This window comes from Physella acuta, unplaced genomic scaffold (genome assembly GCF_028476545.2).
Source record: "Physella acuta isolate Inbredline_101_S28 unplaced genomic scaffold, ASM2847654v3 ptg000562l, whole genome shotgun sequence".
Taxonomy (NCBI): domain Eukaryota; kingdom Metazoa; phylum Mollusca; class Gastropoda; family Physidae; genus Physella; species Physella acuta.
The window spans coordinates 2337686-2364868 of NW_026732081.1; the positions used below are offsets into that span (position 1 = coordinate 2337686).

Genomic DNA, 27183 nt, shown 5'->3' on the forward strand with positions numbered 1-27183 from the left:
TCTAAGGTGTTCTGTTTAAGATGTTCTTTTCTCAGGTGTTCTCTTTTAGATGTTCAGTTCTCTGATGTTCTGTTCTCAGGTCTTCTGTTTTAGATGTTCTGTTCTCAAGTGTTCTGTTCTCAGGTCTTCTGTTTTAGATGTTCTGTTCTCAGGTCTTCTGTTTTAGATGTTCTGTTTTCAGGTCTTCTGTTTTAGATGTTCTGTTCTCAGGTCTTCTGTTTTAGATGTTCTGTTCTCAGGTCTTCTGTTTTAGATGTTCTGTTCTCAGGTCTTCTGTTTTAGATGTTCTGTTCTCAAGTGTTCTGTTCTCAGGTCTTCTGTTTTAGATGTTCTGTTCTCTGATGTTCTGTTCTAAGGTGTTCTGTTTAAGATGTTCTTTTCTCAGGTGTTCTCTTTTAGATGTTCAGTTCTCTGATGTTCTGTTCTCAGGTCTTCTGTTTTAGATGTTCTGTTCTCAAGTGTTCTGTTCTCAGGTCTTCTGTTTTAGATGTTCTGTTCTCAGGTCTTCTGTTTTAGATGTTCTGTTCTCAGGTCTTCTGTTTTAGATGTTCTGTTCTCAAGTGTTCTGTTCTCAGGTCTTCTGTTTTAGATGTTCTGTTCTCAGATATTCTGTTCTAGGTGTTCTGTTTTAGATGTTCTGTTCTCAGGTTTTCAAAGTCCTCTAATGTGTAATGTTTATATATTATTATTTTCTATTTAAAAAAGTCAATACCAGTAAATGTGACCCCATAACATTCATAGCTAGCCTGCCATTATCCATCACACAATATACACCCCAAATACAGCAAATAGGCCTTCCATGGGATGGTGTGCCATCTGTCTAATTGACAATCTAAAATTTTAGAAATCCATTAAATATATTAATATTTTTGACTTGCTTTTAAATTCTTTTCATCAAGATATGTTCTATCAAAATATTTTCAGGTACCTATCCTGTACAGTTATATTAGGTGTATTTCTTATACCCATCATACATTGCCAAGGTAAGTTTTACAGTAATCAAACAAACCTGAACTATTATAGTTTTATTGTTTAGCATGATGGAAGGAACTAGGTGCTTACACTGATATGGTATGTTACATTTCCAGATGAATGTCCAGCTGGTCATTATGGACCAGGGTGTAAGGGGACATGTAAGTGTGACAAGCTGGGCAGCTCAGGGTGCCATAAAGTCACTGGACGCTGCTTGTGTAAGCCAGGCTTCAGGGGGACATTTTGTAACATTGACATTGACGAATGCCATGATGGTGATGTTACGTGAGTGTCATATGTCAGGCATTATATATTTCTTTTAGTATATAGGTCTACTGTAATGTAAGCTACATTAAATGTGCTTTTATCTATTTTCATTCATTCTTTTGTGTCATTTAATGTGCAGAGTATTTTATGGATAAAGTTTACAATTTATTTGAATTATCACAATTATTGTTAATTTTTATTCTGCAAAATTTTTAAGATACAAAAATGTGAACATATTTTTTCAAATTATTAGGCCGTGTTTGGAACAGTACACATATTGCCAAAATACACCTGGCTCGTATAAATGTTTATGTATGATGGGATACACGTTGTCGGTGAATGGAAACTGTCAACGTAAGTAACCGTGATAACCATTGTTGTTTAGATTAAAGGCATTCATCAATCTAATATATAAAGCTCAGTTCTGTATGTAATGCATTTGTATGTCGTTGGAATTGTACGAATTTAAGTGTTAGAAAATTATCGTGCGCATTTGTCTAAATTTATGAGCTAAAAAATTACTATTGAAAGTGTTGGGAAATAATTTTCATTTTTCAAATTATAGTAATAATTGTCGGCATGTTCATTAAACACAAGTTTTAAAAAAAATATCATCTTTTACAAAAATTCTAATTATGTCTTTATTTAGTCCTATAGCACTTACTTCCCTTTGATAAATTAGGAAAAACACAATTACTTCCCTTTATAAAACCATTGCATTCCGTGAAAATAATTTACTTTTTAATTACTTTGTTTTGGTGTTGGGAAAAAAAATAATTACATAATTAGCGGGGATTGATCAAGTGCAAATGTTGTAGGTATTTTACGGATAAGCTTGGAGTATTAAAATTGTTTATTAAATTGAAACAGGCGCGTTCGTTTAAGTGAGTGCAAAAGACTGTGAATAAGTTGGGGTACTATAGTCGTTCATTAAGCTAAAACAGGTGATTCCGCCCCGGGCGTTTATGTTCGCGTTAGTGTTTTCTTTGTGTTTAGGTGGGTTTGCGTTAGTGGTTGCGTTTTAATTTGGTTCGTTTTTGTTCTTTCTTTTTTCGTTTTTGTTTGTGTTTTTTTTTGTTTGGGTTTGTATTTGTGTTTTTGGTTGGTTTTGCGTTTGGATTTGGTTTGTTTTCGTTTGCTTTTTTCGTTGATTTTTTTTTTGTTGGTATTGGTGTTTGTGGTTGGGTTTGTTGTTAGGTTTTTGTTTTCGTTTGCTTTTTTGTTTGTTTTTTCTTTGTGTTTGTATTGGTGTTTGTGGGTGTGGTTGTGTTTGTTGTTAAGTTTTTGTTTTCGTTTGTATTTGTAATTGTGTTAGCGTTATGTTTGCGTTTTGTTGTTTTGGTTTTGGTTGGTTGTGGTTTGGGTGGGCAATGCCGGGTTTATGATGATTACTAAACACACAGGTAATGGTCTTTAACAGAAAGGTTTTTCACAGAAGCCAGAGCAGGGCCTGGCCGGGACGGCTAGTACTTGATAAACTATAAAAAAATTTTTAAAATTTATAATGTCTATGCTAACATCAACTGTCTAACCTGATTCAGAATGTCACTGGAACTCTTATGGACCTGGGTGTTTGAAGACCTGTAGCTGCAAGGCTGAAAATACTGTAACCTGTGAGCTCTCTACAGGTAATTAGTTCATCACAGGTAACTGTACCTGTCTTGTAGTATGTGTGTCTGTCTTAAGGTCACTGGTTGTCTTAAGGTCACTGGTTGTCTAAAGGTCACTGGTTGTCTTATGGTCACTGGTTGTCTTAGGGTCTATGGTTGTCTTAAGGTCTATGGTTGTCTTAAGGTCACTGGTTGTCTTAAGGTCACGGGTTGTCTTAAGGTCACTGGTTGTCTTATGGTCACTGGTTGTCTAAAGGTCTATGGTTGTCTTAAGGTCTATGGTTGTCTTAAGGTCACTGGTTGTCTTAAGGTCTATGGTTGTCTTAAGGTCACTGGTTGTCTAAAGGTCACTGGTTGTCTTAAGGTCACTGGTTGTCTTAAGGTCACTGGTTGTCTTATGGTCTATGGTTGTCTTAAGGTCACTGGTTGTCTTAAGGTCACTGGTTGTCTTAAGGTCACTGGTTGTCTTATGGTCTATGGTTGTCTTAAGGTCTATGGTTGTCTTAAGGTCACTGGTCATCTTAAGGTCACTGGTTATCTTGGGGTTACTGGCTGTCTTAAGGTCACTAACTGTCTGAAAGTATCTGTAACTTTCATGTAATTTTAATGTAAGATGCAGGTGATTATGATGTAACTTTCAGGTCATTGTAATGTCACTTTCAGGTGAATGCATCTGTAAGCCAGGCTGGGAGGGCATGCGCTGTGAAACATCAATAAATGATTGTTTGAGTGACCCCTGCCCTGATCAAACCTGCACTGACCTGCACCGTGCATATGTCTGCATCTGTGGTGATAACAAGAGAATGTACCATGGCACCTGTCAAGGTAACAATCCCCCCACTACCTTTGTTCCACTGCAACTGTCAAGGTAAATATCCCCCCTATCCCCCCCACCTTTGTTCCATAGAAACTGTCAAGGTAACAATTCCCCCTACCACCCCAACATTTGGTATTATAAGAAATAATTTCTGATCATCTTCTTCCTCGTTCTTAATTTTTAGTGTTGGAAGGGATCGTGCCTTTTCTGCAGGAGGGCTTGAACTCGAGACTTTTTTCGAATTTATCAACCATGAGCTTTTTGCAGACTCGACCACTCCTCCATCACAAATTAAGGATACGTGTCAACTGGTTATGCGCCATTGAGGTCATTGACTCCGATTTCAGCCTGCTTTTCTTTTTGGATTTGCTTCCATAGCCTTTGTCCAACCGAGAACAAACTACAAGGCAGCAGTTGTTTTGATTTTGAAGTTGTCTTTCCTAGAATTGTGGCTGTCCCCAGCTAACGAGCCGCATCTGCCTGAGGGTTCGAACTCGAAACTTTTCGGTTTAGCAACGATGAGCTTTACCGACTCGACCACACCGTCTGATGATCAATAATTATTGTAATGCTGTGATTTTTGTCTATTACAACAGATGCCATTGTGGAGTTTATCTCCTTCAACTTGAACCCAGCTTTGGGTGACTTAGTGGACATTTTTTTCTTGTTCAGTCTGGGTTCAGCATACCAGTCTAACCCCTTGAGTCCTCCGAATTTCATCTACAAGGTATTGGCGCCATTTTCTGTTTAAGCTTTTCTAAAACGTTGGATCAATTTGACATAAAACTTATAAAGAACATGTTGTGGACCTATAACTAGTTGTTTAAACTAGACAATATTTAAAACTAGGAACATATCCCTCTAAAAAATCAACTACAATAGTTATGAATGTACATTAAGTACAATTCTCCATAGTAAAAATATCCTACAAAAAACATACATAACTAATAAAAATACTGTTTATTACCTCTGCTGCAGAAAGCTGTATAAAGTTAGCCAATGAGAACTTTGCTCTACTTAGCTATAAATAAATTACAGTCAACCAATCAAAATGTTTTTTACAGATGCAAGCAGAGGATGAAGAGAGTGCTCAGTTTGAGACTTGTGACATCGACTTTCATCGTGATTACAGTTACGTCAAGGGGAAAGAGTGGTTCATTCAGAGATTTAATGTAAGGGGAGTGGGTGGTTCATTCAGAAATTTAATGTAAGGGAAGTGAGTGGTTCATTCAGAGATTTAATGTAAGGGGAGTGGGTGGTTCATTCAGATATTTAATGTAAGGGGAGTGAGTGGTTCATTCAGAGATTTAATGTAAGGGGAGTGGGTGGTTCATTCAGAGATTTAATGTAAGGGGAGTGAGTGGTTCATTCAGAGATTTAATGTAAGGGGAGTGAGTGGTTCATTCAGAGATTTAATGTAAGGGGAGTGAGTGGTTCATTCAGAGATTTAATGTAAGGGGAGTGAGTGGTTCATTCAGAGATTTAATGTAAGGGGAGTGAGTGGTTCATTCAGAGATTTAATGTAAGGGAAGTGAGTGGTTCATTCAGAGATTAAGGGGAGTGAGTGGTTCATTCAGATATTTAATGTAAGTTATGGGGCAGTCAGATCTTAAATGTGTTCTGTCATAGCATTATAACTTTTTAAATCACCAACTTCTACATGTGATATGTCATCTGAAGTCATGCTGATGATGTCACTGTTGTCTTTCAGTCACGCAACACCTACCACTTCTACATCCACTTTATGACATGTCATCTAATGTCATGCTGATGTCACTGTTGTCTTTCAGTCACGCACCACCTACCACTTCTACATCCACTTTATGACATGTCATCTGATGTCATGCTGATGTCACTGTTGTCTTTCAGTCACGCACCACCTACCACTTCTACATCCACTTTGTTCTGCGCTTTATGAAGCCTGAGATGGTTACGGTGAAAGCTGTTCCTGGAATCATTGAATATGTGGAGAAGGTTCTGGTCTTTGATGTACGTTACAAAGATGTTGACATAGGGCACTGCCTGGTAAATCTACAGCTACCGGGTACTGGATTGTACCTGACTCAACGTAAGGAGTACAAGAGACAGGTATGGAAACATTACTCTTTTATGTATGTCATGCCCATACTTGTATATCATGCTTATACTTGTATGTTATACATTGACTTGTATATATATTAGTATGTTTATTGATATATTTGCCTTATTAATAATTCTAAAACTATTTACAATGATTTTAATGTACGAAAATGTTTCACCTGATCCAATATTTTGTATTTTTCTAGTAATCTTATTTTCTGTAAGCAATGCTCCCTTTAAAACTGGTAAAATTATACACTTTGATGTTGGATAAATGGGACCTATTCCTTCAACATTTTACTTGATGTAACTCTCTAAAGTGCTACAATTTACTTGATGTAACTCTCTAAAGTGCTACAATTTACTTGATGTAACTCTAAAGTACTACAATTTACTTGATGTAACTCTCTAAAGCGCTACAACTTGTTGATATAACTCTCTAAAGCGCTACAACTTACTTGATGTAACTCTCTAAAGTGCTACAATTTACTTGATGTAACTCTCTAAAGTGCTACAATTTACTTGATGTAACTCTCTAAAGTGCTACAATTTACTTGATGTAACTCTCTAAAGTACTACAATTTACTTGATGTAACTCTCTAAAGCGCTACAACTTGTTGATATAACTCTCTAAAGCGCTACAACTTACTTGATGTAACTCTCTAAAGTGCTACAATTTACTTGATGTAACTCTCTAAAGTGCTACAATTTACTTGATGTAACTCTCTAAAGTGCTACAATTTACTTGATGTAACTCTCTAAAGCGCTACAATTTACATGATGTAACTCTCTAAAACGCTACAACTTGTTGATATAACTCTCTAAAGTGCTACAACTTGTTGATTTAACTCTCTAAAGCACTACAACTTGTTGATGTAACTCTCTAAAGCGCTACAATTTACTTGATGTAACTCTCTAAAGTGCCACAATTTACTTGATGTAACTCTCTAAAGTGCTACAACTTGTTGATGTAACTCTCTAAAGTGCTACAGCTTGTTGATGTAACTCTCTAAAGTGCTACAATGTACTTTATATAACTCTCTAAAGCGCTATAATGTACTTGATGTAACTCTCTAAAGCGCTACAATTTACTTGATGTAACTCTCTAAAGCGCTACAATTTACTTGATGCAACTCTCTAAAGCACTACAATTTACTTGATGTAACTCTCAAAAGTGCTACAATTTACTTGATGTAACTCTCTAAAGTGCTACAATTTACTTGATATAACTCACTAAAGCGCTACAATTTACTTGATGTAACTCTCTAAAGTGCTACAACTTGTTGATGTAACTCTCTAAAGCGCTACAACTTACTTGATGTAACTCTCTAAAGTGCTACAACTTGTTGATTTAACTCTCTAAGGCGCTACAACTTGTTGATGTAACTCTCCAAAGCGCTACAATTTACTTGATGTAACTCTCTAAAGTGCCACAATTTACTTGATGTAACTCTCTAAAGTGCTACAACTTGTTGATGTAACTCTCTAAAGTGCTACAGCTTGTTGATGTAACTCTCTAAAGTGCTACAATGTACTTGATGTAACTCTCTAAAGCGCTACAATGTACTTGATGTAACTCTCTAAAGCGCTACAATTTACTTGTTGTAACTCTCTAAAGTGCTACAATTTACTTGATGTAACTCTCTTAAGTGCTACAAATTACTTGATGTAACTCTCTAAAGTGCTACCATTTACTTGATATAACTCACTAAAGCGCTACAATTTACTTGATGTAACTCTCTAAAGTGCTACAACTTGTTGATGTAACTCTCTAAAGTGCTACAACTTGTTGATGTAACTCTCTAAAGTGCTACAATGTACTTGATGTAACTCTCTAAAGCGCTACAATGTACTTGATGTAACTCTCTAAAGTGCTACAACTTGTTGATGTAACTCTCTAAAGTGCTACAATGTACTTGATGTAACTCTCTAAAGTGCTACAATTTACTTGATGTAACTCTCTAAAGTGCTACAATGTACTTGATGTAACTCTCTAAAGCGCTACAATGTACTTGATGTAACTCTCTAAAGCGCTACAACTTGTTGATATAACTCTCTAAAGTGCTACAACTTATTGATGTAACTCTCTAAAGCGCTACAACTTGTTGATATAACTCTCTAAAGTGCTACAACTTATTGATGTGACTCTCTAAAGCGCTACAACTTGTTTGAAGTGAAGCTCTCCCCTGAAGCTGTGTGTAAAGACTTCCCCAGGCTGGAGTGGATCTACTTTAAGATGGAGGAGGAGTACATCAAGAACCCCAAGAGGTGCATGAGACATGAGGACCTGGCTCTTGTGGAGTAAGTCAGGCTTTTGTCAACAGTCAGATTTTAGTTTTTGTCAACAGTCAGGTTTTTTAGATTTTGTCATTAGTCAGGCTTTTTAGATTTTGTCATTAGTCAGGCTTTTAGTTTTTGTCAACAGCGAGGTTTTTAGTTTTTGTCAACAGTCAGGTTTTTAGTTTTTGTCAACAGTCAGGTTTTTTAGATTTTGTCATTAGTCAGGCTTTTTAGATTTTGTCATTAGTCAGGCTTTTTAGATTTTGTCATTAGTCAGGCTTTTAAGATTTTGTCATTAGCCAGGCTTTTAAGATTTTGTCATTAGTCAGGCTTTTAAGATTTTGTCATTAGTCAGGCTTTTAAGATTTTGTCATTAGTCAGGCTTTTAAGATTTTGTCATTAGTCAGGCTTTTAAGATTTTGTCATTAGTCAGGCTTTTGTCAACGGTCAAGCTTAGTTTTTGTCAACAGTTAGGGCTTATGTATTAAACTTCAATGCTGGATTTTGGTTCAGTTTAAATCACTCAAGTTGGGTGTTATAAAAGTTTAAACTTTTATTCAGGAATTGATTATGATTCAGACCAATCAATCAGGCTACACAGTTATTCAGGTTTGGTTAAGTTCTACACAGTAAAAAAGATTAGTTAAGTTTGAATTCTTTGGGTGGAATCAGGTTTGTTTTAGTTTTGATGAGGAAGAACACATCTTTGAATATTTGCTTAGAGTAAACAATTAGAAGAAATCTTTAAAAAACTGTTGTGACTCTATAGTTTTTACATTTGGTTTATTAGAAATGTTAACCTGATGAAGTTCTGTTAAAAAACAACCCATGTCTTTAATCAAAATTTCAGTATTAATTCACTACTGGCCAAGTCTGGGGCCATTCCAATTACCGACCAGAAAGGTAAAAAGGACATCATACCAAAAAACACCTTGCCTTTAGGGATATATTTCATCTGTGCTGTGGCCTTTATACAGAAGAAGTTGGAGCTAAAATCTGTTGTTTGTGTAAGTCTTTCACTGGTTACATTTTGAAGTATTTAAGCAGCTGTTAGCACCTGGGTTCTGCACAGAGAGTCAGTGTTACTACTTGATTCAATGGTCAAGCTGTAGCAAGCACATCTGCCCTGGGAGCTCTCTGGAGCCTATGTTAGTTTTAAAAAGTGACACTTACTAGGTAAACAGTGGACTACTAAACTCAGTGACTAAATCAAACTAGGACTGCCATCAGGCACTCCTGCAGTAGAGTATGGTTAGGTGTGCCCAGTTTCCTACTGGCTACCTGAGTACAGGCACCCTGGGCTCCCCTATAAGCACTATGGCACTTATTGTCATTTCAATGAACACCCTACACTAGGGACATGGTGGGCTACTACATGGGTGACTAAACCAAACCAGGGTTCACACTGGGCCTCTGCTGTAGTTGAACCTGTGTCTTCCTAGAGCATCCTGCAGTGTCAGGGATCTCACACTGGGCCTCTAGTTAAATTTGTGGCTTCCTAGAGCATCCTGCAGTATCAGGGATCTCACACTGGGCCTCTGCTGTAGTTGAACCTGTGGCTTCCTAGAGCACCCTGCAGTATCAGGGATCTCACACTGGGCCTCTGCTGTAGTTGAACCTGTGGCTTCCTAGAGCACCCTGCAGTATCAGGGATCTCACACTGGGCCTCTGCTGTAGTTGAATTTGTGGCTTCCTAGAGCATCCTGCAGTATCAGGGATCTCACACTGGGCCTCTAGTTGAATTTGTGGCTTCCTAGAGCATCCTGCAGTGTCAGGGATCTCACACTGGGCCTCTGCTGTAGTTGAATTTGTGGCTTCCTAGAGCATCCTGCAGTATCAGGGATCTCACACTGGGCCTCTAGTTGAACTTGTGGCTTCCTAGAGCATCCTGCAGTGTCAGGGATCTCACACTGGGCCTCTGCTGTAGTTGAATTTGTGGCTTCCTAGAGCATCCTGCAGTATCAGGGATCTCACACTGGGCCTCTAGTTGAATTTGTGGCTTCCTAGAGCATCCTGCAGTGTCAGGGATCTCACACTGGGCCTCTGCTGTAGTTGAATTTGTGGCTTCCTAGAGCATCCTGCAGTATCAGGGATCTCACACTGGGCCTCTAGTTGAACTTGTGGCTTCCTAGAGCATCCTGCAGTGTCAGGGATCTCACACTGGGCCTCTGCTGTAGTTGAATTTGTGGCTTCCTAGAGCATCCTGCAGTATCAGGGATCTCACACTGGGCCTCTAGTTGAATTTGTGGCTTCCTAGAGCATCCTGCAGTATCAGGGATCTCACACTGGGCCTCTAGTTGAATTTGTGGCTTCCTAGAGCATCCTGCAGTGTCAGGGATCTCACACTGGGCCTCTGCTGTAGTTGAATTTGTGGCTTCCTAGAGCATCCTGCAGTATCAGGGATCTCACACTGGGCCTCTGCTGTAGTTGAACCTGTGGCTTCCTAGAGCATCCTGCAGTGTCAGGGATCTCACACTGGGCCTCTGCTGTAGTTGAATTTGTGGCTTCCTAGAGCATCCTGCAGTGTCAGGGATCTCACACTGGGCCTCTAGTTGAACTTGTGGCTTCCTAGAGCATCCTGCAGTGTCAGGGATCTCACACTGGGCCTCTGCTGTAGTTGAACCTGTGGCTTCCTAGAGCATCCTGCAGTGTCAGGGATCTCACACTGGGCCTCTGCTGTAGTTGAACTTGTGGCTTCCTAAAGCATCCTGCAGTGTCAGGGATCTCACACTGGGCCTCTGCTGTAGTTGAATTTGTGGCTTCCTAGAGCACCCTGCAGTATCAGGGATCTCACACTGGGCCTCTAGTTGAACTTGTGGCTTCCTAGAGCATCCTGCAGTGTCAGGGATCTCACACTGGGCCTCTGCTGTAGTTGAATTTGTGGCTTCCTAGAGCACCCTGCAGTATCAGGGATCTCACACTGGGCCTCTAGTTGAACTTGTGGCTTCCTAGAGCATCCTGCAGTGTCAGGGATCTCACACTGGGCCTCTAGTTGAACTTGTGGCTTCCTAGAGCATCCTGCAGTATCAGGGATCTCACACTGGGCCTCTAGTTGAACTTGTGGCTTCCTAGAGCATCCTGCAGTGTCAGGGATCTCACACTGGGCCTCTAGTTGAATTTGTGGCTTCCTAGAGCATCCTGCAGTATCAGGGATCTCACACTGGGCCTCTAGTTGAACTTGTGGCTTCCTAGAGCACCCTGCTGTGCCAGTGACACCTGTGCAGTGGCCAAGGGGTGTAAAACCTTACTTTTATGGAAGGTGATTAACCTGTACATTCAAGGCATTCATATATTAATCCCAGGGGCTGTAGTGTGGACAAACCTGCACCTAACATCTACCATCCAAGAAATATCACCCCGGCTTTGTTACATTTTAATTACTTAGTATTAGAAATCAAGGTCACACATCTAAAAATACACGATTGGTGACCCTTAAAAATGTTATATCTGTCTGGGTCTGCTAGTAAGTAATACAAAGCATTGTAAAAGGTTCTAAAGTATGTTCCAAATATATACATGAATGTGTTTCCAACTCAGGGCTATATTGAGATAGTTCCAGCCTATGAGCTGATTGGTCGAATCAACCCACCTTACAAAAAGGTGGACTGGGTCTCGGGTCAAAGACTTACCCTCTCAGCAGATTACCATCTTCCTGACTACCCTGAACTGACACCAAAGTAAGTTGTTTACAATCTGCCTAATGTCCTACCTATTTCCTTAAATATCTACTTAACTATCTACCTTACCATCTCCCTGACTACCCTGAACTGACACCAAAGTAAGTTGTTTACCATCTCCCTGACTACCCTGAACTGACACCGAAGTAAGTTGTTAACAATCTGCCTAATATCCTACAAACTTACACCAAAGTAAGTTGTTAACAATCTGCTTAATATCCTACAAACTTACACCAAAGTAAGTTGTTTACAATCTGCCTAATGTCCTACAAACTTACACCAAAGTAAGTTGTTTACAATCTGCCTAATGTCCTACCTATTTCCATAAATATCTACTTAACTATCTACCTTACCATCTTCCTGACTACCCTGAACTGACACCAAAGTAAGTTGTTTACAATTTGCCTAATGTCCTACAAACTTACACCAAAGTAAGTTGTTTACAATCTGCCTAATGTCCTACCTATTTCCATAAATATCTACTTAACTATCTACCTTACCATCTTCCTGACTACCCTGAACTGACACCAAAGTAAGTTGTTTACAATTTGCCTAATGTCCTACAAACTTACACCAAAGTAAGTTGTTTACAATCTGCCTAATGTCCTACCTATTTCCATAAATATCTACTTAACTATCTACCTTACCATCTTCCTGACTACCCTGAACTGACACCAAAGTAAGTTGTTTACAATTTGCCTAATGTCCTACAAACTTACACCAAAGTAAGTTGTTTACAATCTGCCTAATGTCCTACCTATTTCCTTAAATATCTACTTAACTATCTACCTTACCATCTTCCTGACTACCCTGAACTGACACCAAAGTAAGTTGTTTACAATTTGGCTAATGTCCTACAAACTTACACCAAAGTAAGTTGTTTACAATTTGCCTAATGTCCTACAAACTTACACTAAAGTAAGTTGTTTACAACCTGCCTATGTCCTACCTATTTCCTTAAATATCTACTTTACTTTCTACCATACCAGCTACCAACTGTCTACCTTACTGTCTATCTCATTCTCTACCTGCCTTTCTTACTTCCTACTTTACCATCTACCTAATTATCAATCTATCTATCTGACTATCTACCCTGCTCTCTAATTATCTACCATGGCAAGTTTTGAGTAAAATCCAAATTCATAGGACTAAAAATTATGTTTCATCTAGCTGTAGACCTACACAGTACAATGTCCCTAACAATCTACTACTTTACTTTATACAAGACTATCTACTTTACTACTTTACTCTATACATAACTATCTACTTTACTATCTCCTTGACTACCCTGAACTGACACCAAAGTAAGTTGTTTACAATCTGCCTAATGTCCTACAAACTTACACCAAAGTAAGTTGTTTACAATCTGCCTAATGTCCTACCTATTTCCTTAAATATCTACTTAACTATCTACCTTACCATCTCCCTGACTACCCTGAACTTACACCAAAGTAAGTTGTTAACAATCTGCCTAATATCCTACAAACTTACACCAAAGTAAGTTGTTTACAATCTGCCTAATGTCCTACAAACTTACACCAAAGTAAGTTGTTTACAATCTGCCTAATGTCCTACCTATTTCCTTAAATATCTACTTAACTATCTACCTTACCATCTCCCTGACTACCCTGAACTGACACCAAAGTAAGTTGTTTACAATCTGCCTAATGTCCTACAAACTTACACCAAAGTAAGTTGTTTACAATCTGCCTAATGTCCTACCTATTTCCTTAAATATCTACTCAACTATCTACCTTACCATCTTCCTGACTACCCTGAACTGACACCAAAGTAAGTTGTTTACAATTTGCCTAATGTCCTACAAACTTACACCAAAGTAAGTTGTTTACAATCTGTCTAATGTCCTACAAACTTACACTAAAGTAAGTTGTTTACAATCTGCCTAATGTCCTACCTATTTCCTTAAATATCTACTTAACTATCTACCTTACCATCTCCCTGACTACCCTGAACTGACACCAAAGTAAGTTGTTTACAATCTGCCTAATGTCCTACAAACTTACACCAAAGTAAGTTGTTTACAATCTGTCTAATGTCCTACAAACTTACACTAAAGTAAGTTGTTTACAACCTGCCTATGTCCTACCTATTTCCTTAAATATCTACTTTACTTTCTACCATACCAGCTACCAACTGTCTACCTTACTGTCTATCTCATTCTCTACCTGCCTTTCTTACTTCCTACTTTACCATCTACCTAATTATCAATCTATCTATCTGACTATCTACCCTGCTCTCTAATTATCTACCATGGCAAGTTTTGAGTAAAATCCAAATTCATAGGACTAAAAATTATGTTTCATCTAGCTGTAGACCTACACAGTACAATGTCCCTAACAATCTACTACTTTACTTTATACAAGACTATCTACTTTACTACTTTACTCTATACATAACTATCTACTTTACTATCTCCTTGACTACCCTGAACTGACACCAAAGTAAGTTGTTTACAATCTGCCTAATGTCCTACAAACTTACACCAAAGTAAGTTGTTTACAATCTGCCTAATGTCCTACCTATTTCCTTAAATATCTACTTAACTATCTACCTTACCATCTCCCTGACTACCCTGAACTTACACCAAAGTAAGTTGTTAACAATCTGCCTAATATCCTACAAACTTACACCAAAGTAAGTTGTTTACAATCTGCCTAATGTCCTACAAACTTACACCAAAGTAAGTTGTTTACAATCTGCCTAATGTCCTACCTATTTCCTTAAATATCTACTTAACTATCTACCTTACCATCTCCCTGACTACCCTGAACTGACACCAAAGTAAGTTGTTTACAATCTGCCTAATGTCCTACAAACTTACACCAAAGTAAGTTGTTTACAATCTGCCTAATGTCCTACCTATTTCCTTAAATATCTACTTAACTATCTACCTTACCATCTTCCTGACTACCCTGAACTGACACCAAAGTAAGTTGTTTACAATTTGGCAAATGTCCTACAAACATACACCAAAGTAAGTTGTTTACAATCTGTCTAATGTCCTACAAACTTACACTAAAGTAAGTTGTTTACAACCTGCCTATGTCCTACCTATTTCCTTAAATATCTACTTTACTTTCTACCATACCAGCTACCAACTGTCTACCTTACTGTCTATCTCATTCTCTACCTGCCTTTCTTACTTCCTACTTTACCATCTACCTAATTATCAGTCTATCTATCTGACTATCTACCCTGCTCTCTAATTATCTACCATGGCAAGTTTTGAGTAAAATCCAAATTCATAGGACTAAAAATTATGTTTCATCTAGCTGTAGACCTACACAGTACAATGTCCCTAACAATCTACTACTTTACTTTATACAAGACTATCTACTTTACTACTTTACTCTATACAAGACTATCTACTTTACTATCTCCTTGACTAGGCTACTCAGCACAATATTTTTCTATAACTTATGTTCTACTTTTTCAGGTTTGAATGGACTTGCAAAGGGGAAGGACGGAAGCGGTGCCCAGGTAGACCTGAAGGTAAAGCTTGACATTACAAAAATGATTATACTGATTTTATCAAATTGTTTACATTATAGGCATCTAAATTGTTTACATTATAGGCATCTATACTAATAGTTTCTATCTGTGTATCTATCTATTTGACAAGAACGCTATAGAGAAAACACAAGCAAAATAAAAAGTTTCATAGTAAAACGAAAACGAAATATTTTGTCACATATAGCATATAGTAGAAAATATTATCAAGCCGGAGAGTGCACACAGTAATATGACGTCATTGATTCTCAAGTAAACATTGAATTAAAAAGCCAATTTTGTCTAATCTAAGTGGTTTGCGTGAAGAGTTTCATTCATACAATTCTTCGGGTAGGGGCGAAGCCTCACCCTCGTGAAAGAACGTCTAAGCCAACCCCCCCCCCCCCCCAACTAAACAGACATTTCTTCATCGATACTCTATAATAAAATTACCGCCTAATTAATGTGTCTAATCTAAAAAGTGGTTTGCTTGCAGTTTCTTTCATGCAATTCTTCGGGTAGTGGCTAAGCGCGACACCAGTGTTTCTTTCATAATTTTTCCTCCCCGGAGGGAGGAACTTTTTCTAATCTAAAAAGTGTTAAGCGTGCACAGTTTTTTTCATGCATCTCTTCCGGTAGGGGCAAAGCCCCGCCCAGGTTCTTCCTTTAGTTTGTATGATCTACAAATGCGACCAGTGTTTCTTTCAGACTTTTTCCTCCCCGGCGAGGGGTGGGGGTACTTGAATTTTTTGGGGCGGGGGTAGAATTTTCTGGGAGGGGGCGGACACTGGAAAAAGTATATAATTATATTTTGTTGAATGGTATGGTAGACATGTTTTGTGGTGTGTGTGTGTGGGGGGGGGGGGGCAAGTAGGGTTGCCTGAAAGAAACTCTAAATGCGACTTTTGTCATGAATGAGATTAAGTGCATGCTTTAGGGATATGCCTATATTTTGTATAAATTAAAGTACCGATTCTGGATAAAAATCTGTTTTCAATGTCATTTTTCGTTTCCGGTTAAATTGAATTAAGGTGGTGATTTTGGTTTTGGTTTTAGTTTAGAGAAAATAGACAGCACTATCAACCTAGCGCCCATTGTATCCTTCCTCAACGGGCCATTTTTCTCAATTATCTATATCTATATTATATCTACCTAACTACATATAATTAAAGGTATATATATATACATACACACACACACACACATACATACATACATACATACATACATACATACATACATACATACATACATACATACATATATATTATATATATATATATATATATATATATATATATATATATATATATATATATATATATATATATATATATATATAATATATATATATACTAGGCATACTGCCTAGCTTCGCTTAGGTTTTCAAAAAAATTGGGGAATTGAATGATTAATTATTAGGTGATTGGCTGCTATCTTAAATGCTTAGGGCCTAAATTTTTAGTGGAGTAATTTAATGTCACTCAAATAATCGATGGAATATTCGCAAACTTATTACTTGTACGGTTATTAGAACTGCAAGGGTTTTCTTAATATTATCAATCAAATATTATAATAAATTACTTTCACAATTAATTTATACAATTACAGTTCAATGCAAAACTTAATTCGTAACAAAATATTTATTTAAAACAATGCTATACTTTATGATTTTTGTTTTTTTCTTAAAAAGAGTATACAAAATATTTAAAAATTATTACATTAAAAAGTTTCCTCCCCTGTTCAAAGACCAAATGACCAAATCTTGTATAATGAGAATTTCACTCGCGGTCATTTTTAGCCCTCTAAGAGGGCTATAAGTCTGACCAACAGTTTTCCATACGGCGTAGTCAGCTTTAGAGGTTTATACAAAAAATTAGTAAGATGTAAAGAGGGTAAGTGTCCTAAAATCAGTTTTCAAATTACCCTCTGTTTTTTCCATAAAATACAAAGATAATATAGGGAAATACGACTGGTCAGTTTTGACCCATTTAACGAATTTTCCCGGACATGGCGAGTTTTTTGGGACACCCCAAGGCGTTCTCCTACCACCTCACAAAATTTCAAGGGGGGGTCGTCGGAGGAAATTTTTTTTAACGAATTTTCCCGGACATGGCGAGTTTTTTGGGACACCCCAAGGCGTTCTCCTACCACCTCACAAAATTTCAAGGGGGGTCGTCGGAGGAAATTTTTTTTCGTAATAGAGCTCATATAAAGAGAATTTCACTCGCGGTCACTTTTTAGCCCTCGTCGAAGGCTTTGAGCGAAACCGACAGTTTTCCCTAAAGGTCAAGCCATTTACCTAAGAGCATGCAAAAAATTAGCCAGATGTAAAGACGGTAAGTGCCCTAAAATCCGTTTTGAAATCACCCTCTGTTTTTCCCATAAAATACAAAGATTAAATAGGGAAATACGACTGGTCAGTTTTGACCCATTTAACGAATTTTCCCGGACATGGCGAGTTTTTTGGGACACCCCAAGGCGTTCTCCTACCACCTCACAAAATTTCAAGGGGGGTCGTCGGAGGAAATTTTTTTTCGTAATAGAGCTCATATAAAGAGAATTTCACTCGCGGTCACTTTTTAGCCCTCGTCGAGGGCTTTCAGTGAAACCGACAGTTTTCCCTAAAGGTCAAGCCATTTACCTAAAAGCATGCAAAAAATTAGCCAGATGTAAAGACGGTAAGTGCCCTAAAATCCGTTTTGAAATCACCCTCTGTTTTTCCCATAAAATACAAAGATAATATAGGGAAATACGACTGGTCAGTTTTGACCAATTTAACGAATTTTCCCGGACATGGCGAGTTTTTTGGGACACCCCAAGGCGTTCTCCTACCACCTCACAAAATTTCAAGGGGGGTCGTCGGAGGAAATTTTTTTTCGTAATATAGCCCATATAAGGCGCCGGTCAGTCGAGGTCAGTTTTGACCCCTTCTCCGTAGACTTTTCGGCAAACCGTCACCGGCCCTCGTGTTCTATGGCCCCAAGGCACCACCGTGCCAAATTTGACGCGCCTGCGGCACCGGGAAGTGCCCTATCGGGCACCTGACCACTTTGCTTTATATATATATACTAGGCATGCTGCCCAGCTTCGCTTAGGCTTTCGAAAACATTGAGAATTTGAATGCTTAATTAATTCGCCCATATAAGGCGCCGGTCGTCGAGGTCAGTTTTGACCCCCTCATCGTAGACTTTTTGGCCAACCGGCCCCCGTGTTCTGTCGCCCCAAGGCAAGATCCTGCCAAATTTGAAGCGCCTGCGGCGCCGGGAAGTGCCCTAACGGGCACCCGACAACTTAGCTTTATAGATCATCTAGATCTAGAATCTCTAGATCTAGATGATCTAGAATATCTAGATCGAGATCAATATTTAGATCTAGAATCTCTAGATCTAGATCTAGAATCCAAATAGATAAAATAACTTTTTTAAGTTTAGGCCGAGAAAATCGTATTGTATACATTTCATAGCGTACATAGCTCTAAATCATATTTGAATGAAATAGTTCATTTCTTTATATTCTAAACTCGGAAGATGACGTCATCAGTTTCGTGCTCTTTTTTTTAGTTTAAACAATAAGCGACGTCATTGTTAAATGCGTTCTTGTCTCAAGTTTATACAATTTTCCGGTTGCATAAATAATACTGTTTCTCTACATTCGAATACGCCTTTATTTTTTATTTTTCTTCTTTAAATAATTTTGTGGTTATACATTTAAAACATCTAACATATTATTTTCAACAAAAGTCCGTATAAAGATATCCATATATCGCAGCCGATTCTGACGTGATGTCCGGCGAAAATATTTTGCGGACAGACAGAGAGAGAGAGAGAGAGAAGAGCGCACATGGCCTTTTATAAATTAGGATATATATATATATATATATATATATATATATATATATATATATATATATATATATATATATATATATATATATATATATATATATATATATATATATATATATATATATATATATATATATATATATATATATATATATATATATATATATATATATATATATGTGGGCTGGTATACTACTGTTAATCCTAAAATGTAATAGTAACTTGGGTTTGTGGGCTGGTATACTACTGTTTATTCCAAAATGTAATAGTAACTTGGGTGCTTATTAAAGGGGCTAAGGTGACTAGGTGCTAGTTACAGAAACCCAAGGGGTTAATCTAAGAAATTGGGGATGAACAGGCCAGGGAAATCTAAAATTTAATTAAAATGTTATTGGCTCATCCTGGTCGTTAAGGGCTGCGAGCTCTATGCACGTGCATAAGTGACACGTAATGATGGGAAGACACCGCGGTGATTTATGTCTAAAGTTGAGTCCGGGCATGCCGCTGGACGTCACGGTTGGATCATGACTCATGATCGGAAGGTGGGCGCCAGACACGATTCCGATGACCTTATGGACTTATTATCGCCTGGGCCGGATAGTTAGACGCGAGCGGCGTAGAGACCTGTGGTGGTCAGTCGTTATGTGTGAAACGCGGCGGGGGTGCCGTGTGGCCGAACGTTAGCTCGAGCGGTGTATGACACGATCGTTAGCCCTGAGACAACGGGAAGATCTATAGCGGTCAATTATCAGGTGTGCAACGCATGGGTGCATAGTGACCGGTGTTATCTCAAACGTCGAGAGATGGGACGGAGCCCAACTCGGGTTCTATAGCTCTAGGGAGATGATAAGGGGGGTGAGACTAACCTATATATGAGGAAGGGCGACTATGTTGAGGTCTCTTTTCTCTGACAGACACATAGGCTAGACACCATGGTCTAGGCCTCGGATGGTGGCAGCCTTATGGCTGGCCACTAAGGCTGGATTATTGGCCCAGTCGATGTTTTGTTGCTGTACATATTTGCTTCGTTCCAGATATTTATATATGTGACCTGAAGTTTATACATGTGGCCGATGTATCAGTGGCCAACGTCTGCCGTGTTGATTTGTTCTTCGTTCCAGTGGCCATTATCTTTGTGGCCAGATGTTTGTACCAGTGGCCAAATGTTTTATTCCAGTGGCTGGAAATCTTTCTGCAGTGTAGATATGTTCTTCGTTCCAGTGGCCATTATCTTTGTGGCCCGATGTTTGTACCAGTGGCCAAATGTTTTCTTCCAGTGGCTGGAAATCTTCCTGCCGTGTAGATATGTTCTTCGTTCCAGTGGCCATTATCTTTGTGGCCCGATGTTTGTACCAGTGGCCAAATGTTTTATTCCAGTGGCTGGAAAACTTCCTGCCGCTTGAGTGTCAAGCTAGATTGTTGGGAGTACTGATGAGTATTTATAGAAGGATTCAAACCGTGTTTGCTTAGTGGAATCAGAACTAGTGATGATAACATTTACTCGTGTGATTCTGAGATTACATAGCAGTGCAAGTAATAAAGTTAGAGCTAGAGACAATGATATTTAAGTTTTTGATTTTGAGATTACCTAGCAGTACAAGTGAAATTAGAACTAGGAAGAACAACGTTTACACTTGTGATTCTGAAATTACTTAGGCAGTACAAGTATTTAAGTAAGGACTAGAGGAAATGACATTTACAAGTGTGAATTCTAAGTTGTGTAAATGTAGGTTTGCTATCCCCACTTATATATGTGTTTTCTATGAATTAATGTCAGTAACTACGGTGAATAATTCCACATCGAAATGTAAGTTGATTATTTGTGTCTTTTTGACTTGTATTAGAAATTCAAGTGATGTTTTCTTGAATATGAAAGACTGGCCAGGTCTTATTTGTATTTTTCTTTTGTTTTTAACCATATAAACCTTGTGACGTCAAATGAAGATAAATAAATGCATATTATGTGTGTTTAATATGTTTTATTTTTAGTTTAATATTGGTGTTGTATAGATTTTAATTAGTTTTGCTCAGGTCTTATTAGACCCCTTTGTCACCACACAAAGGTGCACGGATGAGTGAATATGATCACCCCTATCGGTTTAAACCCCCCTAACATTTGGTGTCAGAAGTGGGATATAAGATATCTATTTCTCGACAAACCCCTAACATATATATATATATATACTAGCCGTCCCGGCCAGGCCCTGCTCTGGCTTCTGTGAAAAACCTTTCTGTTAAAGACCATTACCTGTGTGTTTAGTAATCATCATAAACCCGGCATTGCACACCCAAACCAAAACCAAAACAACAAAACGCAAACATAACGCTAACACAATTACAAATACAAACGAAAACAAAAACCTAACAACTAACCCAACCACAACCACAAACACCAATACGAACACAAAAAAAAAAAAAAAAACGAAAAAGCAAACGAAAACAAACAAAATCCAAATGCAAAACCAACCACAAACCCAAAGAAAAAAACACAAACGAAAAAACAAACGAAAACAAACCAAATACAAACGCAAAACCAACCACAAACACAAACGCAAAGAAAATAAAACACAAACGAAAACGAAAAAAGAATGAACAAAAACGAACCAAATCAAAACGCAACCACTAACGCAAACCCAACCTAAACACAAAGAAAACACTAACGCGAACATAAACGCACAGTGCTCAGAGTCTAGCCCGGGGCGGAATCGCCTGTTTCAGCTTAATAAACGACTATAGTACCCCAACTTATTCATAGTCTTTTGTACTCACTTTAATGAACGTAGGCGCGAAACCGAACACGGGAGGCCCGGGACCCCAAATAGCACCCTGTCTGGGCCCCAGAGGACGCACCATGACGTCACCGCCTGATTGAACTTAGTAAACGACTATAGTACATAACTTATTCATAGTCTTTTGAACTCACGCGAACGTATATACCATAGCGTACACCGGAAGGCCCGGGGCGCCAAATAGCACCCTGTCGGGGTGCCGGAGGACGCCCGGATTCGATTCACTTAAAGACTATAGTAACCTTTCTTATCCATAGTCTATCGCACTGTTAAAAACAAAACTATGCAGCATAGCGCTCACATGATAGCCCAGGGTGCCAAATCGAACCGTGCAAGGGCGCCGGCGGACGCGCCTGTTTCAATTTAGTGAACAAAAATGATAATACTCCAAGCTTATCCGTAAATGGAAAGAAATAAACATATAGGATTTGTAGAACCTGGCTTATTAAATGTTATTGATTTTTTAAAAAAAATATTGAACAGTATGTTCAGTGTATAGAATAAATAAAAGGCAGTGTTAAAAATACCTAACGACATTGCACTTAATCAATCCCCGCTAATCATGTAATTATTTTTTTTCTTAACACCAAAAACAAAGTAATAAAATGTAAATTCTTTCTTCTTAAGAATTTTTTTTATTAAAGGGGAATAACTGTGCAGTCAATACATTTCCGACACAATTTTAGAAATTTTATAAACGTCGGTACACTTTTAAAAAATTTTATGTCGCGTTCATAATTGAAAATTATTCTTCTAAGTAAATAGAATGAAAATTGTTTTTAAAGACTGTCAATGGTAATTTTTTGACTCGTACATTTAGACTATAAGCACGATAAAAAATCTAACACTTAAATCCATAGAAGTGTCAACGACAAACTTTTTTGCCACACGTTACAGAACTGAGCTTTATATATTAGATATATATATATATATATATATATATACATATATCTATATAAACTTTAGACCAACTTGCAATAACCTTTCTTTAGGTAAACAATTTGTGTTTCCTGATAATTATGGCAATTATGTGAAGTTTACTGTCAAACTGAAAGTGACAGTCCCAGGTGTCAATGAATTGGTTGTGAACGATGAAGTTGAGGTCAACTATGTTAATGTCAACACGGGCTTGTGGAATGAACTAACGTAAGGAATTATTTTGTAATGATCATTCTACAATACTTTTTAAAATGTATAGCTTATTCATTCTTCTATACAGTGGTACTAATATCTAAATCCAAAACTAATTTAAAAATATAACATAAAGTAGTAGGTTAATAACTGCACATTTTTAAAGTATATTTTAGCATATTTGTAAAATATGTTAATCTTTGGTTTCCTCAAATAGTAATGCTTGGTTAGGGCAAGCTTTTGATATTAGTTGTACTTTAATGTCATTTAATGTGCTGTGTAATGTGTTTTAATGTGTCATGTAATGACCTTTATCATATGTCCTTATGTGCATTATCATTTGTCCTAATGTGTCCTGTCATGTCTTGTATGTCCTGTGTTGTGGCCTACCATATCTCATAATGTGTCCTATCGTATGTCCTAATGTGTCCTATCATATGTCCTAATGTGTCCTATCATATGTCCTAATGTGTCCTATCATATGTCCTAATGTGTCCTATCATATGTCCTAATGTGTCCTATCATATGTCCTAATGTGTCCTATCATATGTCCTAATGTGTCCTATCATATGTCCTAATGTGTCCTATCATATGTCCTAATGTGTCCTATCATATGTCCTAATGTGTCCTATCATATGTCCTAATGTGTCCTATCATATGTCCTAATGTGTCCTATCATATGTCCTAATGTGTCCTATCATATGTCCTAATGTGTCCTATCATATGTCCTAATGTGTCCTATTATATGTCCTAATGTGTCCTATCATATGTCCTAATGTGTCCTATCATATGTCCTAATGTGTCCTATGTAATCAGCTGCCTGCAGGGATGTGGTAAGGTGGTGGGCACGCACCAGGACATAATGTACAAAGTTCTCATAGAGAAACGCCGTAAAGATCTACGCGGGCAAGAAATGTAAGTCCAGGAGTAAATCTTTTGATAGCTTCTAATTGTCTACATAGTCAACAACAACGCTATACTCTAAGGATCGTAATAGTCTACACATTTTTTTTTAATTACGCCTACAATCATACAACTGAAATTTTCAGAAAAAAAATTAATGACCTGTAATTCTTAATTTTAAAATAAAATAATGTAATTATTTGAAAGTTAAGTTTGAACCTCACTTATATGTTTACTAACATGGCATTGGTGAATGTTTTTATAGAGATTAGATGATGTTACCCATTCTAACATGGCATTGGTGTATGTTTTTTATAGAGATGAGATGTTGTTACCCATTCTAACATGGCATTGGTGTATGTTTTTTATAGAGATGAGATGTTGTTACCCATTCTAACATGGCATTGGTGTATGTTTTTTTATAGAGATGAGATGTTGTTACCCATTCTAACATGGCATTGGTGTATGTTTTTTATAGAGATGAGATGTTGTTACCCATTCTAACATGGCATTGGTGTATGTTTTTTATAGAGATGAGATGTTGTTACCCATTCTAACATGGCATTGGTGTATGTTTTTTTATAGAGATGAGATGTTGTTACCCATTCTAACATGGCATTGGTGTATGTTTTTTATAGAGATGAGATGTTGTTACCCATTCTAACATGGCATTGGTGTATGTTTTTTATAGAGATGAGATGTTGTTACCCATTCTAACATGGCATTGGTGTATGTTTTTTATAGAGATGAGATGTTGTTACCCATTCTAACATGGCATTGGTGTATGTTTTTTATAGAGATGAGATGTTGTTACCCCTTCTGTGCAGATATGAGTGGAATGTTCAAGAAAATGATCGCTGGCTTTCTGGTGCTGAAGTGGGTAATCTTCGTACTGATGTGAAACACACAAATATATTTTATGTCCGCCCCAGACGACTTAAGCCTGGCACAAAATATATACTTCAATGTATATTAACTAGTAAGTTGTAAGTCTAGTGTGACAATGTAGTCGTAATTCTAATTGGCCAACTAAGGGGCAAGTCTATTGTAATAATAAAGCTCAGGCATTTATCTTAAATCATCTTCTTCTTAACCCCGTTAGTGCCGCAGACACACAGGGTAGATGAGGTAGAGTTCATCTGATTCATAGACCTCGACATATGAAGGGATAGTGTGGTCAGCACTATGCCCAGCTGCCTTTATTTCCTTAACGTAAGTAACATACCCATCTGAGTTGGGGGGATGTTCCCGTGATTTGAACCCGGATTCGAAAGCGAGACTCGCGGGTTAGCAGTCTAGCTCTCTACCGCTAGGCCACGCCATCCCAGATTTATCTTAATAACAACTCCAAACAAAACCTTCCACCAGAACCTTTTAACCAACTTTTCCAAAAGCAACCAAGTTGTGCTAACAAGCTCTTTGTTAAAAATATATTGACATCATATTGGTCTCTAATCTCCTCATTAAACACTGTTATGTAGAGTGTCTGATTAGTTAGCCCTAGTCATTTACATGTTGTCATTTTTTACTTGAGGTATGTAAACAAAATTTGTTATAGAATGGACAATCTTAAAATTTTCTGGCAATTGAATAAAAGTTAGCAATATTTCTCTACATTAGTATCACTATTAAGCAGACTATCAGAGTAAACAGACATTCAAAATGTCTGACCATTAAAATAATATGCAATATTTCTCTACATCAGCACCAAGATCAGTTAGAGAAGACAGACATTCACAATTTCTGACAAATAAAATAATTTGCTAAATTTCTCAACATCAGTACCAGTTAGAGAAGACAGACATTCACAATTTCTGACAAATAAAATAATTTGCTAAATTTCTCAACATCAGTACCAAGAAGAGGCAGACAGTCAGAGAAAAAAGGCTCTCTAGAAATAGAGTTTAGAACAGAAGCTGCCCCTGTTGGCCAGGGATGCCATGTTGGACCCACCAGTGGAAAAGCCATTTTGACCAGGTTTAAAACTGCTACTATTTTTAACAATGTTTAATATTTTAACAATTGCTATAAGATTTTAATCAGATTTTTATCTTATCAAATGTTTTAAGTAGGTTTTAAAACTATGACAACGATAATTAATATTATTGAATTTTATTATCAATTAGCCATGTTTTAAAATTTCAATATATCAATTTCATAATTTATTTCATTCTTTATTTCCTTATACTGAATATCTTAAATGCTAGATAAAACAAAATTTTGAGTGAGGTCTACCTTTCACCAATATTTTGGCCCATTGTCTTTGGACTAAAGTGGCAAGTTGTTGTTGCCAGCAATAGTTGCCTGTGCCTTAAGCTCACTCCATTTTGTGTAGCAAGCTACTATTGTGTTTACAAGCAAACTTGTAGTAAAATCCCACTTGTTTCTCCATCATTGAAAGACAGATTGGTTTTAGGTTTTAATGAAAGATAGTTCAACATGTCTAGGAGTTTTTTCCACTCATTTGGACACACATTTTTCTTCACCAATTATTAATAACTCAGCATATTTTACTCAGTTCTTATTAATGACTAAACATTTTACTCAGCAATTATTAATAACTCAGCATATTTTACTCATTTCTTTTACCTGTAATTTGTTCTCCTCAAATGCCCCACATGTTTGTTGTATACAGGTTACATCTGTATTTACTCCTCATCAAGTTTTGCATGTGTAATGTCTCCTCCTTAGGTTTACATTTGCTTGTGTTGACGTAATGTCTCCTCCTTAGGTTTACATTTGCTTGTGTTGATGTAATGTCTCCTCCTTATGTTTACATTTGCTTGTGTTGACGTAATGTCTCCTCCTTAGGTTTACATTTGCTTGTGTTGACGTAATGTCTTCTCCTTAGGTTTACATTTGCTTGTGTTGACGTAATGTCTCCTCCTTAGGTTTACATTTGCTTGTGTTGACGTAATGTCTCCTCCTTAGGTTTACCTTTGCTTGTGTTGACTACAAGGACACAGTCAATCAGCAGCCTCTGATGTACAGGCTGTATCAGGAGGATGTACTGGATACTGGAGAAAAAATGTGTAACTACATCTTTATTTACATTATTACATAGCTACTTACTAACCATATTTTCAAATTCTAATTTTAGTTTTGTATATGTTTATGTTTAACCCGGGCCTTTGATCTAGCATTATTGCTTTTTTCGTCTGTATCTAAAATCTATTTGCCCCGGCAAACTGATAAATTATCTGAGACCTCTTACCCCAAAACAACAGTATGTACATAAAAATGCTATATTAAAAAAGTATCTTTCAACTTGTGGTAAGTTCCTCAAACTAATTTTTTTGC

At 37.4% G+C, this 27183-nt stretch overlaps 1 protein-coding gene across 1 annotated transcript in view; it reads left to right on the forward strand.

Moving 5' to 3' along the window:
- The first annotated feature begins 1505 nt into the window (after positions 1–1505).
- The window catches only part of LOC131946524 (uncharacterized), a 33465-nt gene continuing 7787 nt past the window's right edge, over positions 1506–27183 (forward strand). Inside the window, exons 1-15 of the mRNA XM_059307344.1 lie at positions 1506–1593; positions 2781–2867; positions 3513–3674; positions 4263–4393; positions 4731–4838; positions 5536–5754; positions 7901–8046; positions 8876–9032; positions 11563–11702; positions 15160–15215; positions 22842–22995; positions 23797–23895; positions 24711–24862; positions 25737–25860; positions 26815–26915. Of these exons, the coding sequence (XP_059163327.1) occupies positions 1554–1593; positions 2781–2867; positions 3513–3674; positions 4263–4393; positions 4731–4838; positions 5536–5754; positions 7901–8046; positions 8876–9032; positions 11563–11702; positions 15160–15215; positions 22842–22995; positions 23797–23895; positions 24711–24862; positions 25737–25860; positions 26815–26915 (1876 nt within the window). The 5' untranslated portion in view covers positions 1506–1553. The remainder of the gene's footprint in view (positions 1594–2780; positions 2868–3512; positions 3675–4262; positions 4394–4730; positions 4839–5535; positions 5755–7900; positions 8047–8875; positions 9033–11562; positions 11703–15159; positions 15216–22841; positions 22996–23796; positions 23896–24710; positions 24863–25736; positions 25861–26814; positions 26916–27183) is intronic.